The sequence below is a fragment of the Narcine bancroftii genome, chromosome 3 (genome assembly GCF_036971445.1).
Source record: "Narcine bancroftii isolate sNarBan1 chromosome 3, sNarBan1.hap1, whole genome shotgun sequence".
Classification (NCBI taxonomy): domain Eukaryota; kingdom Metazoa; phylum Chordata; class Chondrichthyes; order Torpediniformes; family Narcinidae; genus Narcine; species Narcine bancroftii.
Window position 1 is genome coordinate 307,095,868 of NC_091471.1, and position 17,048 is coordinate 307,112,915.

A 17,048-nucleotide genomic window follows, 5' to 3' on the forward strand; every position below is an offset into this window, starting at 1 on the left:
TTCAACACCTGTACCTTTTGAAGGGTGGGAGGAAATCAGAGGACCCAGATAAAACCCACGCACACAAGGGGAGTACATATAAACTCCAGCGCCAGATTTGAACCAGCATTGTGCTAATCACTGCAGTAATCGAAGAAATGCTAATCCAGGAACCAATGAAGGTTGATGAAAACTGAGGTAATGAGTGAAAAGGAGCTGCTCTGAGTCAGGATGAACTCACAACAACAGAGAGCTGTAGTTGGGAAGCTGACCAAGTGAGCAGTGAATGGTCAGTTGGTAAAGTAACCAAATGTGTGGACAAGGGTTTTGGAGTGGATCAGGTGGAGGAGATGGTGCTGTGATACCAGTCAATTTTGAAGATAATATGAGTATGAAATCTTGGCTTGTCTCAGGATCAAATACTGTATCAAGACCATCAAATGACTGAATCAGGCAGTGGTTAGAGAGATGCTTGGGGATGGTGTCCAGAGAATGGAGTTTGGTTATATATCAGAGACAATACTTATAGTATTCCCAATACTTTGATGCAAAAGGTTTCTCTAATCGGGCACTGTCTGTCAGTGAATCTGTTAAAATCAGAGGAGCAGAGAGGTTGAGAGAATGACGGTCTCTCTTTATTTAAACATACAGGCCAATTTGGCCCTACGAGTCCGTGCTGCCCCATTTACATCCCATTAACATACATCCTGGTATGTTTTTGAAGGGTGGGAGGAAACTGGAGCCCCTGGAGAAAACTCAGGCAGACAAGGGGAGAACGTACAAACTCCTTACAGACAGCGCGAGATTCAAGCCCAGGTCCGGTCCTGATTGTTGGTTCTGTAAATGCCTTGTGCTAACCGCTATGCCAACTATGCTGCCCTGTTGTGGCGGAACTGGGTGGCATTTTTACCTGCAGCATCCAGATGAGAAATAATACAGGGTTTGTGACAGAATCTTAGGTACTTCAGAGGGTAAAAGTTCAGAAGTTGGAAGACAAGAGGTTGCAGGAAACTTTGGAGTGGAATGAACACATACATGGCAGCCCTATGGCAGTTGGGTTGGAGAATGGTTTCATTATTGAGTAAAATGTATCTGTTTTCTCTTCTCTCTGAACAAAGTTGTTGTTAGACCTTTTGAAATTTGCAATCTATTAATATTTTGTTCAGTGGTTATTTTTCCAATTTAGACCAAGCTTGAGAATGTTTAAGTTAGTGGATGATAACCATATTTGTCATTGCTTTGACTGCCCAGATACAGGGCAGTGCTGCTACCTCAGTCCCTTCCAATCATCACCAACTCTTCCATTCCAGATAATTGAGTTAAGAGCTTGGATTAAAGTCTAATCTAGTCTCTTCTGCTGCAGTGAAGTTTGCCCTGCCTTCTCTTTCTCTGCTAGAGTCTACCCTGCCCTTCTCTCCACACTACACTCCATCCTGGTCTCTCCTTTGTACTAATCTAACCCACCACACCCACTGCACACTGCAGCCTATCCCAATCTCTTTATAGACTGCATTCCATTCTGCCCTCGCCCTATCCTTTTTTTGAGGGCATTCCTAATACACTATGTTTGTGATAATGTCATTATTCAAGAAGACCATAGCAATTTCCATTGTGTATTAACTATCAAGGTCAGGCTTCATTCTTGAGCTGTGTGGGAAATCTCCCAGGATCGAGCTTGTCTGTACATAGTTGCATCTCCTTGTAGCAAGCATGAGTGTCGATACAGTATTTGAGATGGGCAGGGTCAAGCTTGCAATAAAGGTTGCTATCATTAAACCTCACAACTAAAACTCATTAAGAACAGGCGCTTGACAAGAGGGAGTGAGATTTTGACTTTACTTGTTGGAGCAGAATCTTCATGTGTACTTTAACTACTTTCCAAACTGTCAGCATGTCTCAACGTGCTCCACAATCAAGTCGTCACCTTTTGGAAATGCTGTCAGCACTGCAATGTAGAGAAGCACGAGAGCACATTACTCAAAAACACATCAGATGGATGAATAAGAATGTGTTTCTGGCTTCCAAACAAGATCTGCTGGAGGAACTCAGTGGGTTCAGCAATTTCGGAGGTGGGGCAAATTTCTGGCATTTTGAGTCAAAATTCTTCATCCAGACCACTCATGGAGTTGTCACACGATCAGTCTTGATGAAGGATCTTGACCTGAAATGTTGACAATTTCTCCCTTCCACAAAAGTGTTGATTTTCTCCAGCAGATTCTTGCTTTGCTCCACATTCTAGCTTCTGCAGTCTCCTTCCTCTCTTTTTTTTTGGAAGAGTAGATTTAGAGAATGACACGGACTTGTTGAGCGAAACTCTCTGGTCTTCTTCATCCTGCATCGTGGGATCTTTTACAATCCACCCATGTACCTTGGTTTAACTTTCCACCTGAAAGCCAAGGAGACTGATAACGATCGCTCGGTATTACACTGGGTTGTCAGTTTTGATGACACAATGAGATTTGAACTCACAACCTTGCAACTTGTAGGTAAGAACATCTGTGTGAGTTAGGAAGGGGGAACATGGAAGAAGAAGAGCCAAAAAAAATTAACTGCTGTATTTCAAAGGTTCCAGTGTTTGAGAAGTTTTAATCTCTGACAGACTCACTTCATGCAGGCAGCGTGTTGATGACAATGGGCAAATGCAACGCGGACGGCACACGTGGAAAATGCTACCAGCAGTGTCCCACTAATCTTGTCGAGCTCCATTCCCACAATCCTCCGGTGCTCCCGTCCTTTGCTATTGCACCTGGAATACACAGTGGTCTATCTGTTACTTCAGTGATTAGTCATACAGCATGGCAACGGCCCTTTGGCCCAACTTGTCCACACCAACCAAAATGTTCCACCCACAATAGTCCCACTTTTTTGCATTTGGCCCATTTTCCTCTAATCCCATCTTATTCATGTTTGCATCCAAATTTTTCTCCAACATTGTAAAGTACCCTGCTATTTCCACCCCTCAGGTCAGCAATACATTCTTTGAAGATTAGCAGTGATGGTTTTGGAATGCTCTGGTGGAGCACTGAGACACATAGTGGAGGACAACAAGACTGAACAGGGCAAAGGGAGAAGGTAGGATCATTCTTGATATCAAGATAGGTGAAGCCTGGAGAGAGCAAGAGGAGGTAAATACTCAGTAAGATGCAAAACAAAAAGAAAACTTTAGCTTGGAGAAAAAGGAGCAATGACTTTGAAATCAACAAATAGGAAGATGAAGCTTTTGTAAAACCCACACAAACATTTTGTACTGGGACAGAAAAGATGGTAAACAATAAAAAAAAAGCAATAACTAGTGTTGATAAATGTAACCCTTTATATTTTATCATGGTGTGAGAGAATCAGTGTATAATGCGAATGTGTGCACAGATAAATGAATTATGTGGTTGTATGAAGTGTGTGTGAGAGTGTGACTGTGTGTGCTTGTATGAAGTGCATGTGTGTGATTGTGTCTGTATATGCTTGTATAAAGTGTGTGTGTGTGTGTGTGTGTGTGTGTGAGAGTATGTGATTGTGTATGTTCGTCTGAAGTGTGTTTGAAGGAAATAATGGGAAGAGACTGGAATGGTCCAAAGTCTCAATATTGGATTTCATATCCCTTAGTCTATCTTTGATATGTACTTATCTCCTTCTAATTACTAACCAATGTCTTTATGTAGATAAAAATACAATAATACTTACTTCTCTGGGCTGTAAGCATCAAAATGTTCGAGGAAGAGGCTTCGATTTACAAAGTTTGTACTTGTAGTTGGTCTAATGAGGAATTTGAGAATAATCCCACTTTCAGAGCCCAGGAATACCACAGTGTAATTCTTAAAGGGGCCTGCCTCTGTATCCACTATAATTTTGTTCAGTCGATCCCTGGGAATCAAAGAAAGGCATTTATTACATACAGAAGATGCAAAAAGCTAAGTAGTTTGAGTAAAATGTGACATACTCATTTGAGTTCACTAGAATGAAAGGTGATCGTCTTCAGATCAACAAGTTTCTGAAAAAAGAATTATCATGATGTTGAGATGTAGGTAGATGTTGAGATGCTATTTCCCCAGGATTGAGTGTCCATAACCATGAGGTGTACTCACAGGTTAAAGGGTGGGTCCTTTACGATTCAGGTGCAGGGAAATTTCGTTCCTCACAAGGTCATTATTTTAAACAGGAAAGTCTGCAGATGCTGTGATTGTAGTGCAATGCACCAAAGTGTAGGAGAAACTCAGCAGGTCATTCAGCGCCTGTAGGAAGCAAAGGGTAACCAATGTTTCAGGCCTGAGCCCTTTATCGAAGTATGAGCAAAGAGCAGGCAGGCACCTGAATTAAAAGGGAGGTGAAAAGAAAGAAGAGGAGGGAGGAAGGAGCAAGGGTAGGAACACAGGCTAACAGGCAAGAGGTCTCAGGTGGATATAGGAGTGGGGTAGAAGAGAAGCAAAAGTTGAGGCGATAGGGGCAGGGGTAGCTCTTTGAATAGAGCAAAGGAATTTCTTTCCTCTGGGTGGCGATGGGATGGAGATCAAGACATTTTCAAACACTTGGGGAAATCAAGGTGAGCTGGTAGAGAGATGCTGCTCAAGCAACAGTGAGGAGGGCCAGAGCCTTACACCCAGAAACATCTCTGCTTTGTTCACCTGTCCAATATCTTACAGTCATCACTGCAGCTGAAAGGCAGTCATGCATGTGACCTGTTATTTCTCTGCTTCAATGTTTGCATCGAACAGGATCAGTTCATTAAGGAGCTGTTTCAATAGAAAGATATCTGCAATTATTGGTATGAAACAAGGCCAATGGAACAGATCAGAAGCCTTGCCAGTTTGTATCCCCTACAGCATTAGAAACACTACTCTGCTCAGTTCTTTAAAGTGCAGTAGCAGTCACCATTATACTTTCACATTTATACTGGGAGCATGAAAGATGCATCTTAATGTTTCCTGTCAGTCCAAAGCTGAAATACTGACAGCACAGCTTCAGGCATCACTTCTCCTCCCTCCCCAGATATTGCTGATGGCACAAGCTCAAATGTGCAAGTTTCAACATGGAGCATCTTCCATTGACTCTGGAGAGTGGAGAAGGTTCTTGGGGTCGTAGGCCACTGGGCTTGGATGGTTTCAGCAATCACTGTGGTCAATTTGGTGAGATCTTCGTCTCGACTGCAGTGGCTTCTCGTGGCTCTGCTATTCCGACACCCAGGTCACGAAAATGAACAGGAAGATACACAATATGAGCTAGTGGTTGAGGAAGGGTGGGGCTGTGGGAATTGATGTTCAACATTTAAGTAAAGCAAATGATGCAAAGATGCCTTTTGTAACAAGCAGTGGTCCAATCCATTGTCCAACACTTTTCATCCTGGTTCAAGTTGGATGCTTATCCTTTCAGTGATAAAAATGTTTGCATTGTCTGGATAAATTTCAGGAGATGTTAATGGAGACCTTTGTGTTTATTTTATATGGATCTCACTCCCTTACAAGTTAAATGAAACTTTGAATCCTGTATCAAACCTGTTTAAACTCAATGACTCCTGCCAATGTTTTACAATTATTTTGTTCACATTTGCCACTTTCTCAGGTGAAGGATGAGGAAAATTACCCTGGAGTTATTAATGTGAGATGAATCTCCGTCAGACAAAATGTATGGCTTGCTCCTGGCTTTTTATGTCAGGAGAAAAGCTCTTCATTTTGAGTTCCATCCAAGGTTCTAAACTTGCCAGGATTAGGTAGGCATGTTTCAGACAGAGATTGGCTTCAGAAGATGAAGGGTGGTGGGGCTGCCCATGTGAGGTATTGTACACAGCCCAGCTTTGTAGAGGTTGCTATGCTAGGACCTAACAACTGGATTGTATTTGCACTTTTCTTATCTGAAACACATGTGTGCTGATGCAACGTTGCACTATTCACTAATTTAAATGTGTTTGTTGTTACTACAACAAGGGTGGCAATGAGATCCGGGTTTGAATATTGCGCTGTCTGCAAAGAGTTTGCATGTTCCTCCTGTGTCTTGATGAGTTTCCTCTAGGTGTTCCAGTTTCCTCCCACCTTTCAAAAATGTACCAGGGTGTAGATAATTTGGGTGTAATTGGCTTAGGGTGAGCTGGGCGAGAAGGGTCAGTTACCATGTTACATGTTTACATTTAAATTTAAGCCAAATATTTCCTAGGAATGGGCAGAGAACAGAATCATGGCCTGAATTCCACCAGCCTAGATCATGATTATAACTGATTGGAAATATCTGATATCTAAAGACTCTACTTCAGAAATTTTAAAAAACTGGGAATAAAATGCTCCAGAAGCCTGTGACTTTGAACTTCACCTGATGGTTGTCTTTATAATCCATGGGCCATGGTTCAGTGACGGAACTGTATCATCCATCAGGGGATGAGTCTTTACAAAGTTCAACATCTCATCCGGAAATCCATTGGAGGAATTGTATTTTGTTCCTGGTTCCGCACAGCAGCCAGGTCTGAATGGGTGAGATACAGGAGTTAATGGAAAACATGTGACTCTTAATCAGAAATGCATACCGAGAAGTTAAGCACCAGACACATTGAGATATTTTTTTGTTGGTCCATCAATTTGACATCACAGTTGGCATAGCGGTTACGACAATGTCTTTATAGCGTCAGCGATCAGGACCAGTCCAGAAATCGAATCCTGTGCTGTCTGTAAGGAGTTTGTACATTTTCCCCTATGTCTGCGTGGGTTTTCTCCCACGTTTCCTCCATTACAACACTTCAAAAACATGGACTGGATGATCTAAAAATTACAAGTCCTTTAATTTACTTGGAAAGGTTACATCTCACCTTTCCAGTACCATAAATGAGGTGTTAAAATTTACATTTAAAAAATTTTAAATGCAAATTTTAATTTTAGACATATAGCACAATAACAGGCCTTTTTGGCATTGAAGCTCCGTGCCACCCAATTATACCTGATTGACCTACAACATTTTGAATGATGGGAGAAAACAGGAGCACCCGGAGGATACTCATGCAGACACGGGGAGAATGCACAAATTCCTTACAGATAGCATGGGATTTGAACCCTGGTCCTGATTGCTGGCACTGTGAGAACCATTACACTAAACAGTCTGCCCCATTTAGGAAATCCCTTTATCACAAAGCATCTGGTAAGTTACAAAAAATTGCTTCACAAGCCACTCTTCTTGATATTTCCTGCACTGGTTGAACCAGAGGCACACCTCGGCCCATTTCAGTTCCCAGAATTGGAAAGGCACCAAGGTCAAGTACGTGCAGATCATGGAAAGTACAATCAGAGATATATTTCCCAGGTCTAGTTTTGTCTGTTTGCAAAAGGGAAGGTTGACAAGAGGTACAATTGATGTAATGGAGCATGTAGTCAAGTAAGTTGCAATCCCTGCTCGTCCCTGATCCACCAGAAACCTTGGTCTGACTGATCAAACAGAAAAACGTATTGCATTGTTCATCACAAATTTTAATGGGGCAGCACAATTAGCGTACTGGTTTGGACATCGCAATTACAGCGCCAGCAATCAGGACTGGAGTTTGAATCCAGCGCTGTCTGTAAGGAGTTTGGACATTTTCCCCATGTCTACGTGAGTTTTCCCTGGGAGCCCTGGTTTCCTCCCACCCTTCAAAATGTATGGGTTGTAGGTCAATTGGGTGTAATTGGGCGGCACGGGCTCATGGGCCGAAAGGGCTTGTTATTGTGCTGTATGTCTAATTAAAAAAAAAATTAAATTTAAAATTATAATGCCATAGCCTCACTATTGAATTTTCTGTATTTTAATTTCTGCATTCTGCTTCACCTTGTTGCCATGTCAAGTTTGCTGTTTGCGATGTCGGCTGGATCGATAGATGAAAGGCACAAGGGGACTCATAACGCCGTTTTTATGTGACATGTAACAATGAACATTTTCCACTTTTATCAAAGGAAAAGCAACATAATTCACATTTTGTCTCCTGCAATTTATTCTCCAGAATGTTTCACTTCAGCCACATCTTTTATTTCAAAAATCTTTCACTGCGCCGTTTCCCTCCTCCATCAGCTGACTAATTAATAGGTTTAGGAATTTAATTTCTTCATTTCAATAGTCTTTTTTTTCCCCCCAGAAATATAAACACTACTTAATGTATGCATCATTCATAGTCAGCATGGAATTCTTGTGGTCCCATAGCAAATAATGTCAGTAAGATCTTTTGATGGAACCTTCAACACTTTGAGGTTGATCTGAAATTTCCAACTATTCTATGATCTTTTCCCTTGTATATCCTCAGGTGAAGGCTTTATGTCACCTGAATTCTGAATCATTCATCAAATGGATTACACTGGGAAAATGATACAGCACAATCCAAACTTTCTAGTTGATAATTTATACGGATATGCCCTTTTGTTTTTTTTTTAGTCACGTTAACTACTCTTTTTCTGGAGTGACCTCTTCATTCCAAAAATAACTTTTCACTGCTAATTTACCCATTTATCCAGCATTGGTTTAAGCTGAAGACAGTTGCCATCTGGTGAAGTCTCGGGTAAGACAAACAACGAAAGACAAATCCTAGTTCTTCTTTCCTAACCTCAATCTATTCAGTTACCTTATAAGTGGTAATTCAGCCATGCCTGCACAGGAAAAGGAATTGCAGGGTTGTACGTGATGCCTTGTATATTCTCTGACAATTTATCTGAAATCTGAGCTTCAATTAATATATTGATGTTGGTTGGGATCCACCTGCCCTGACTAGTTAAATTTATACATTATGTATTTTATGGAAGCCATTGTACTTCATTATGGGTTTTATCTAGTTCTGAAGCACACATTCAGCCTTACTCATTGAAAGCTAGCAAAATTCTCAGACAATGCTTGATTCTTCCTCCGCTACTTTTCCTTCCCTCTTATGGAGACCAATAGTGTTTGATTTGACTTGCTAAGTGAACAATTATGGATCATATAAAATCTTGACAGCAAATCACTCACCAGTGACACTGAATTCAGTATAATCAGAAAGTGGCGATATCGGGATGTGATTGCATTAGATACAATTACCTCATTTAAGAGGTATTTCAAGGGGCACTTAAATATACAAGGTATAGAGAAGGATACAGTCCTAATTTGGGCAAATGGGATTCATGTGGATAAAAGGAGGGGGGGGGGGGTGGGGGTGAAACAAAGGCTATGACTAATTGAATGAATAAAATGAGAAAAATTAGCCTGAAGAATGAATGTAGCTAAGTGTTCGCCAAGTGGCCTCATTCTGCTCCAATGTCTTATCGTCTTCAAGAGAGAGAGAGATGGAGAGAAAAATTGAATATTAAGAGAATTTAAGGGAAAGAAGTGCTGAGATAAATATTCAGCAAGAACAGTTGAATGGTAGAGCACAAATGTGAGGGGCAAAGACTTCTGCTGCTTCTACATTTTAATATAAGGAGAAAGAAAAAGTTACTGCACAAGGAGGAATATTAAATTATCCAGAAACAAGAGTTAACAATGGGTCACGCAAGCGAGGAGAACACAAAAGCGCTCAAAACAAGTAAATCCCTTTAGTTAAATTAAGGATAAAGGGTAGAACAATACTGAGAGAGTGGTCTGGAATGCACTGCCTGAGGTGGTGCATTGATGCTGGGTCACTGAGTGTTTAAGCAGCATCTGGATGAGCATTTGAATTGCCTTGGCATAGAGGTCCCTGGACCAAGTGCTGGGAGATGGAATTAATGCAGAAGGTCAGCATGGATGAGTTGGGCAAAATAATCCATTTTGAACGGTATGATTTTACAAAGGATTTAGAAATAACAGTTGAATGAAAACAGGTTAACGTAGTATATATGTTCAATACTATAACAAAGGAACTACTCTTTGCAGACGATGCTGCTTTAGTTGCCCATTCAGAGCCAGCTCTTCAGCGCTTGACGTCCTGTTTTGCGGAAACTGCCAAAATGTTTGGCCTGGAAGTCAGCCTGAAGAAAACTGAGGTCCTCCATCAGCCAGCTCCCCACCATGACTACCAGCCCCCCCACATCTCCATCGGGCACACAAAACTCAAAACGGTCAACCAGTTTACCTATCTCGGCTGCACCATTTCATCAGATGCAAGGATCGACAACGAGATAGAAAACAGACTCGCCAAGGCAAATAGCGCCTTTGGAAGACTACACAAAAGAGTCTGGAAAAACAACCAACTGAAAAACCTCACGAAGATAAGCGTATACAGAGCCGTTGTCATACCCACACTCCTGTTCGGCTCCGAATCATGGGTCCTCTACCGGCATCACCTACGGCTCCTAGAACGCTTCCACCAGCGTTGTCTCCGCTCCATCTTCAACATTCATTGGAGCGCTTTCATCCCTAACGTCGAAGTACTCGAGATGGCAGAGGTCGACAGCATCGAGTCCACGCTGCTGAAGATCCAGCTGCGCTGGGTGGGTCACGTCTCCAGAATGGAGGACCATCGCCTTCCCAAGGTCGTGTTATATGGCGAGCTCTCCACTGGCAACCGTGACAGAGGTGCACCAAAGAAAAGGTACAAGGACTGCCTAAAGAAATCTCTTGGTGCCTGCCACATTGACCACCGCCAGTGGGCTGATATGCATGTTTTTAGACCAAGGAGTGAAGGACAGAGTTTCATCCAGTTGTACTTTACAAATGAATAACAATAAACTTGATCTTAAACTCAAGCTTGAACTTTTTGCCAATATAGGAGAATCTAAAACTAAAAGAAGTGGGTTTGTTAGATGGGAAAGATTTGAAAATGACATGAGAAGCAAGTAAAACTCCCTTGGCGTATCAGGAAAGCAACTTCAAACCACAGCAATTGCAGTCACTACAAAATCAGACGTCTGTGAATTCAAGCCAACAGCAAGTTGGGTAGCTCCACCAGATCTGAATTCATTTGGGGGCTTCAACAGCTATAAACAGAGGAATCTTCATCTTGTTCCTTTGAGCTAAAGCTGAACCATTAACAAGGGGTCATGCTTTTCATCACAAATGCTGGGATTGAATCTGTTTTTCTGTGAAATGGTCAATGATGTGATGTTGGGGATTGTGATCACCATGTGACATATCCTGTCCCCATATATACTGACTGTGTCTTGCAAAGAGTGAGATGTAACATGTATCTTTTAAAAAAGCCTTTCATTGTTGACAAACTCATTCTGAGGGAAAAACACACACACAAATGCTGGTCAAACTTTATGTAGCAAAGGTAAAGATATATCACCAACATTTTGACCTTGAGCCCTTCATCAAGGTGTCTCTCATGTTCCCCCACACCCTGATGAAGGGCTCAAGCCCGAAAGGTTGGTGATGTATCTTCACCTTCGCTACATGAAGGACTGCCTAAAGAAAGCTCTTGGTGCCTGCCACGTTGACCATCGCCAGTGGGCTGATATCGCCTCAAACCGTGCATCTTGGCGCCTCACAGTTTGGCGGGCAGCAACCTCCTTTGAAGAAGACCGCAGAGCCCACCTCATTGACAAAAGGCAAAGGAGGAAAAACCCAACACCCAACCCCAACCAACCAATTTTCCCCTGCAACCGTTGCAACCGTGTCTGCCTGTCCCGCATCGGACTTGTCAGCCACAAACGAGCCTGCAGCTGACGTGGACATTTACCCCCTTCATAAATCTTCGTCCGCGAAGCCAAGCCAAAGAAAGAAGACTATAACAAAGGAAATGTAAGCAACTATTACATGATTCAGTGCTTGTTCAGATATAATTATTGCTATATTTTTTCTTCTCCCCTGTCCCAATTCAAAACTTAAAGATATTTGTCTTCTACGTCTTTCCAGTTCGAATGAAAGGTCAGGTGTTTGGACCCTTCACTCCCTTCGTTACTGTCTAAACTGCTGAGCATTTCCTGCATTTTTCTGTTTTTCTGTTTTCTTTCAATCCAGTGGCCATTGCTGGGTTACCAACACCCAACTTATGGACACCCCTACGTGTATATGAGCTCCCATAATAACATGAAATTCAAAAGTTTGATGTATGCACATATGTTCATTCTGATGAATGAAAAACTGGTTTCCTCCCCCCCCCCCCCCCCCCCACCCCACCACTTTCTCCATGCTTTAGAATTGTTCTTTCAGATTACTTTGATGACCTTCATTACAATGTTGTGGTTACCAATAAACCATGACAGATGCAAAGATCCAGAGAATCATTCAAATGGATGCTGTGGATAACATTATGCAATCTACCATACAGGTGATATTTTTTCTCTTATCCAAAATTACCATTTGATTTCCACCCCCCACCCCCCACCCCCAGCTTATGGCTCAAAAATACATCTTGTTAAATACGCTGACATATTTTGTTCAATTTTTTTCATTCCTGTGAAGTTGATTTACCAGATGCACACAGATTCCATGCTTTGAGTTGAAGCAGTTTTCCGTATAAACTTTGGACAAAGTTTAGCTCTGAATGATTATCAGGTCAGTCTTTGTTGTCTAAGATACTGATCTCTAAAATAAATCAAATAAAGCCCCACTTGACTCCACCCTTGCGTAAATCAAGCCATTATCTCTGAATAAGTACTAATGCTGTTTGAGATTTTGGAATTAAATCCACTGAATTTCTCTTCGAGACATTGTATTTGTGTCACTACTTTTGTAAAGCAGAGTTTCTCTTCTCTTATAGCATAACAATCCTTTTCATATCTACAAAACAAGATTTGAAACACTTCGGAGAACATACCAGTACAATGTTGCCATTGCCTTATCTCAACACAAAGCAGGCAAATGCGACAGTACTTTTTCTCACAGAAGAATCCAGTAAATGTCGATGAGTAGACTGCCCAATGATTCAGATTCTCTTGTGTTTTTTTATTGAGGGAAAAGTTAGAGAGATACTTCAGTCTGTGCCATGGATACTCTGACGTGCATTTGTGTTGACCCAAGTTTAATGTGATTTAAGGTTTAAATCATTTGGTGAATCAGGAGATTGAGCATTGGCCTCTGGCTCCCAGACCCAGTCTTTCAAACAATCTGCACTGAAAATTGCACAGAGATTTTTCTCTGTTTTCTGGACCCCTTGTGAAAATGTGGAGATTGCCACAACAGGTGACGGGCCTGAAGCTCACAATTTTCTGAAGTCAGGTTAAAGCCATCCTCATCCAGAGAAGCTTCATCCTGTACGAAAGCATACACACCATACTCAGGAATACAGGAGCAGGGTGTAGAGCTCGTCGAAAGAATCAAAGACTTGTTGATCCAAACCAAGGCTTTTATTAGCAAAAGACAGGAGCTCTTCACAGGTGGCCGACCAGTCCGGAATGATCCGACCTGGCTAGGGACACAACCCTTTAAGGTCCAGACAATAGGCGTGGCTCTCAGCCAATCGCTGTAAGCACAGTCTAGATACAGTAACTATATACACTATGTACATTGGTGATAGATCTGTACTATCACACAGGGGTAAGCCATTTGGCCTTTTGAACATATTTCAACATTCCATCTGATCATGAGTGATACCCTATCTCAATACCATATTCCCAATCTTTCCCCATTACCATGCATGGCTTTTGTATCTAAGTCTATATATGACTTTGCTTTCCATGGTACATAATTCCCCAGGTTTGCTACCTTCTGAATGAAGACATTTCTCCTCATTTCAGTCTTAAATGTCTGACTCTATACCTTGAGACAATGACCTCTCCCTCCAGAATTCTCAACCAGGGAAGCCGCCTCCTTGCACCAAACGGTCCAGCCGTCAGAATATTGGACATTTCAAATCAGATTTTCCATTGAAATCCAATGAATGCAAGCTTTGTTGATCCAATCTAACCCAGAATCCAAGATTCAGTCAGAGAATTCTACAGCCTTTCAGCCCAACTTTGACATGATGACCAAGTTGTCTACCCAATCTATCCTTTATCCTTCAAATCCTTTCCTATCCAAGTGTCTGTCTTAATGTCTTTTAACGTTACAATTACACCTGGCCCTACCATTGCTTCTGGCAGCTCATTCCATATGTGGAGAAGGTCACTTTTAAATATTTCCTATCACATTAAACCTATGCTTTAGATTTACCCTGGGGAAACAAAGAATATGAGCAACCTCTAACCAGGTGGCATTAACATCGACTTCTCTGGTTTCTGTTAGGCCCCCCTCCCACCTCTGTCTCCCTCATTCCCTATGTCTCCTTTCCTCCAGTTTCCATCCCATTTCCTCTCTCTTTCCCTATCCCTCTGGCTTTGCATTCAAAGAGCTACCCCCTTCCCCAATCAATTCTCAGCTTTTCTCTCCATGTCCGCCTATGGCTTCTTGGTTGTTGGCCGGTGCCCCTCCCTCTGCCCCTTTCTTCCCTCAACCCCCCATCTTTTTATTCAGCCCCCAGCCTGCCTTTGGTCATACCTTGACAAAGGGCTCAGACCCAAAATGTTGTTGTTTTTTTTTTGGCTTTGTGCGTGGTAGGTCATGTTTGATGAATCCTATAGAGTTTTTCGAGGAGGTTTCCAAGAAAGTAGATGAAGGAAAGGCTGTGGATGTTGCCTACATGGTCTTTAGTAAGGTCTTTGACAAGTTCCCACATGGGAGGTTAGTTCAGAAGGTTCAGACACTAGGTATCCTTGGAGAGGTTGTAAATTGGATTCAAAATTGGCTGCATGGGAGAAGTCAGTGGTAGTGGATGATTGCTTCTCAGACTGGAGGCTTGTGACTAGTGGTGTGGGTCAGGGATCGGTGCTGGGACAATTGTTGTTTGCTATCTACATCAATGATCTGGATGATAAGGTGGGAAATTGGATCAGCAATTTTGCTGATGACACTAAGATTGGAGGTGTTGTGTGCAGCGATGAAGGCATTCAAAGCTTGCAGAGGGATCTGGACCATCTGATAAAATGGGACAGAAAATGGAAGATAAACTTTAATGCAGACAAATGTGAGGTGTTCCATTTTGGAAGGACAAACCAAGGTAGGACATGCACAGTAAATGGTAGGGCATTGAGGAGTGCAGAGGAACAAAGGGATCTGGGAATACAGATATATAATTCCCTGAAAATGGCGTCATTGGTAGACAGGGTTGAAAAGAATGTTTTTGGCATCTTGCCTTCAGAAATCAAAGTTATGAATATAGAAGCTGGGATATTATGGTGTGGTGAGGCCAGATTTGTGTTCAGTTCTGGTCACCAAACTACAGGAAGGATATCAATAGGATTGAAGGAGTGCAGAGAAGATTTACTAGGATGTTGCTGGTCTTCAGGAGTTGAGTTATAGGGAAAGATTAAACAGGTTAGGACTTTATTCCTTGGAGCGTTGAAGAATGAGGGGAGATTTGATAGAGGTCTACAAAATTATGAGAGTAAATGTGAGTAGGCTCTTTCCACTTAGATTAGGAGAGATAAATACAAGAGACCATGGGTTTAGGGTGAAAGGGGAAAGACTAAGGGAAATATTAGGGGGAACTTCATCACTCAGAGAGTGGTGGGAGTGTGGAACAAGCTGACATCTGACGTGGTAAATGTGGGCTCACTCTTAAGTTTTAAGAATAAATTGGATAGGTACATGGATGTGAGAGGTCTGGAGGGTTATGCACTGGGTGCTGGTCAATAGGACTAGTGGAATAATATTTTGGCATAGACTAGAAGGGCTGAATGGCTTGTTTTCTGTGGTGTAGTGTTCTATGATTCTCTCTATATATCTTTATCTTCTGTGGATGCTGTGAGACGTGCTGAGTTTCTCCAGTAATCCTGTGTATTTAGTATGGATATTCAGTTTACTAATGCCCAACCCCTATGATTTTATAAACCATATTAGCCCCACCCATCCCTCAGCAAAAAAAAAAGGTCTCAGCCTATCCCCCCTCTTGTTATAATTCAAGCAGCCCAATCCTATTAGTTTATTGATACCCTGCCGATCACTTGGTGAACTGAACTGTGCACAGTATTCCAAGTCTGGTAAACCTTTGACGCAAGTCCCCAGGAGGAAATACTAAGTTAGGAAGACCACAGGAAAAATTCCAAGGAGATCGTCATTTGGACCCTGCATTATTCTGGTCAGTGCCACACTTGTGCAGTGAAAGGTTTCTGTAAGTAGGAGGGCATAGTACTGGAGCCATTGAAATATTTAGTCTGATTGTGCAGAATTGTTCTTTTGCAGGCCATGTTCAAAACAAGTGTGCCTAGAAACTCAATAAGCACAGGGCTTCTGTTATTAACCAACTGAAAAAATGAGTTGAGCTGGACTTAAACCCATTAACAACTGCTTCCAAGTCATTTCACATTGCCCTTGAAGTTTGAGTGAGGACACCCAGATGAGTCATGCTCTTGCATTTGTGTCTGTCGTGACCGTTCCTTGTGGAGTGTATCTTTTGAAACACTGCAGGTGTACTTGAATATCCTTTTTCGGGCACTCTTGGCACAACCATGGTTTACTCTGACAGAAATAGTTTGAGGATGAGTTTGAGTGCTCTAATCCCTTCCCTCTTTCCCCCAACCCACATAATATCAAACATCCCAATCAACATCAATTTTGCATGAGAACAGGTTAATCCACTGATTCCCTTTGGCCTTGACCCAATAATGATCCTGCTTCATCAAACTATCTTACCTCCCATGGAATCCATCTCAATGATCCTTCAGCTCCTTTGCTACTTTGAGCCCACTTAGTAATACTCCACTATCCCCACCCCCCAGCCACCCACCTTCTCTGGTGACTCAACTTCCAGTCCAATCTTCCTCTGACAGTTGACCCTCACTCCCCACCTGACCCTGGATTCTAGATGGCATTTATACCAATACTGCCTGCAACACTCCCACCCATTACTTGGGTGCTCTAGAATTTCTAGGTTTAGGATATTCAATTCACAGTCTCTCCAAAACAGATACTAGATATTTCATTTTGAATTATATTGTGTATTCATGGTCTCAAACTGTTCTTTTACCTTGGCTTTGGAACCAATTCCTCAGGCACCGGCGTCCAAATAGACTCTGGGGATTTTTGCTCCTTGAAACGTCCATCAAAAATGCTGGAAATCTGTTCCATGTCGAAGGCACAGATGGCAGATCCAGGAATGCTTTAACAAAACCAAGAAAGATAATACAGAGTCAGTATTGTCAACAACATCCCCTTACATAGATTCTCATTCGGATGTAAAGGCCAAACCAGGAAACCATTCCAAAAGCTGC

General features: G+C 42.1%; 1 protein-coding gene across 4 annotated transcripts in view; it reads right to left on the reverse strand.

Moving 5' to 3' along the window:
* Positions 1 to 17,048, reverse strand: part of LOC138759042 (semaphorin-6B-like) — a 480,615-nt gene that overhangs the window by 14,325 nt on the left and 449,242 nt on the right. For all 4 annotated transcript variants that reach the window (XM_069928857.1, XM_069928854.1, XM_069928856.1 and 1 more), the window contains 4 exons: positions 16,805 to 16,936; positions 6,271 to 6,420; positions 3,658 to 3,837; positions 2,585 to 2,725 (listed from right to left, as the gene is read on the reverse strand). In XM_069928857.1, the coding sequence (XP_069784958.1) occupies positions 2,585 to 2,725; positions 3,658 to 3,837; positions 6,271 to 6,420; positions 16,805 to 16,936 (603 nt within the window). The remainder of the gene's footprint in view (positions 1 to 2,584; positions 2,726 to 3,657; positions 3,838 to 6,270; positions 6,421 to 16,804; positions 16,937 to 17,048) is intronic.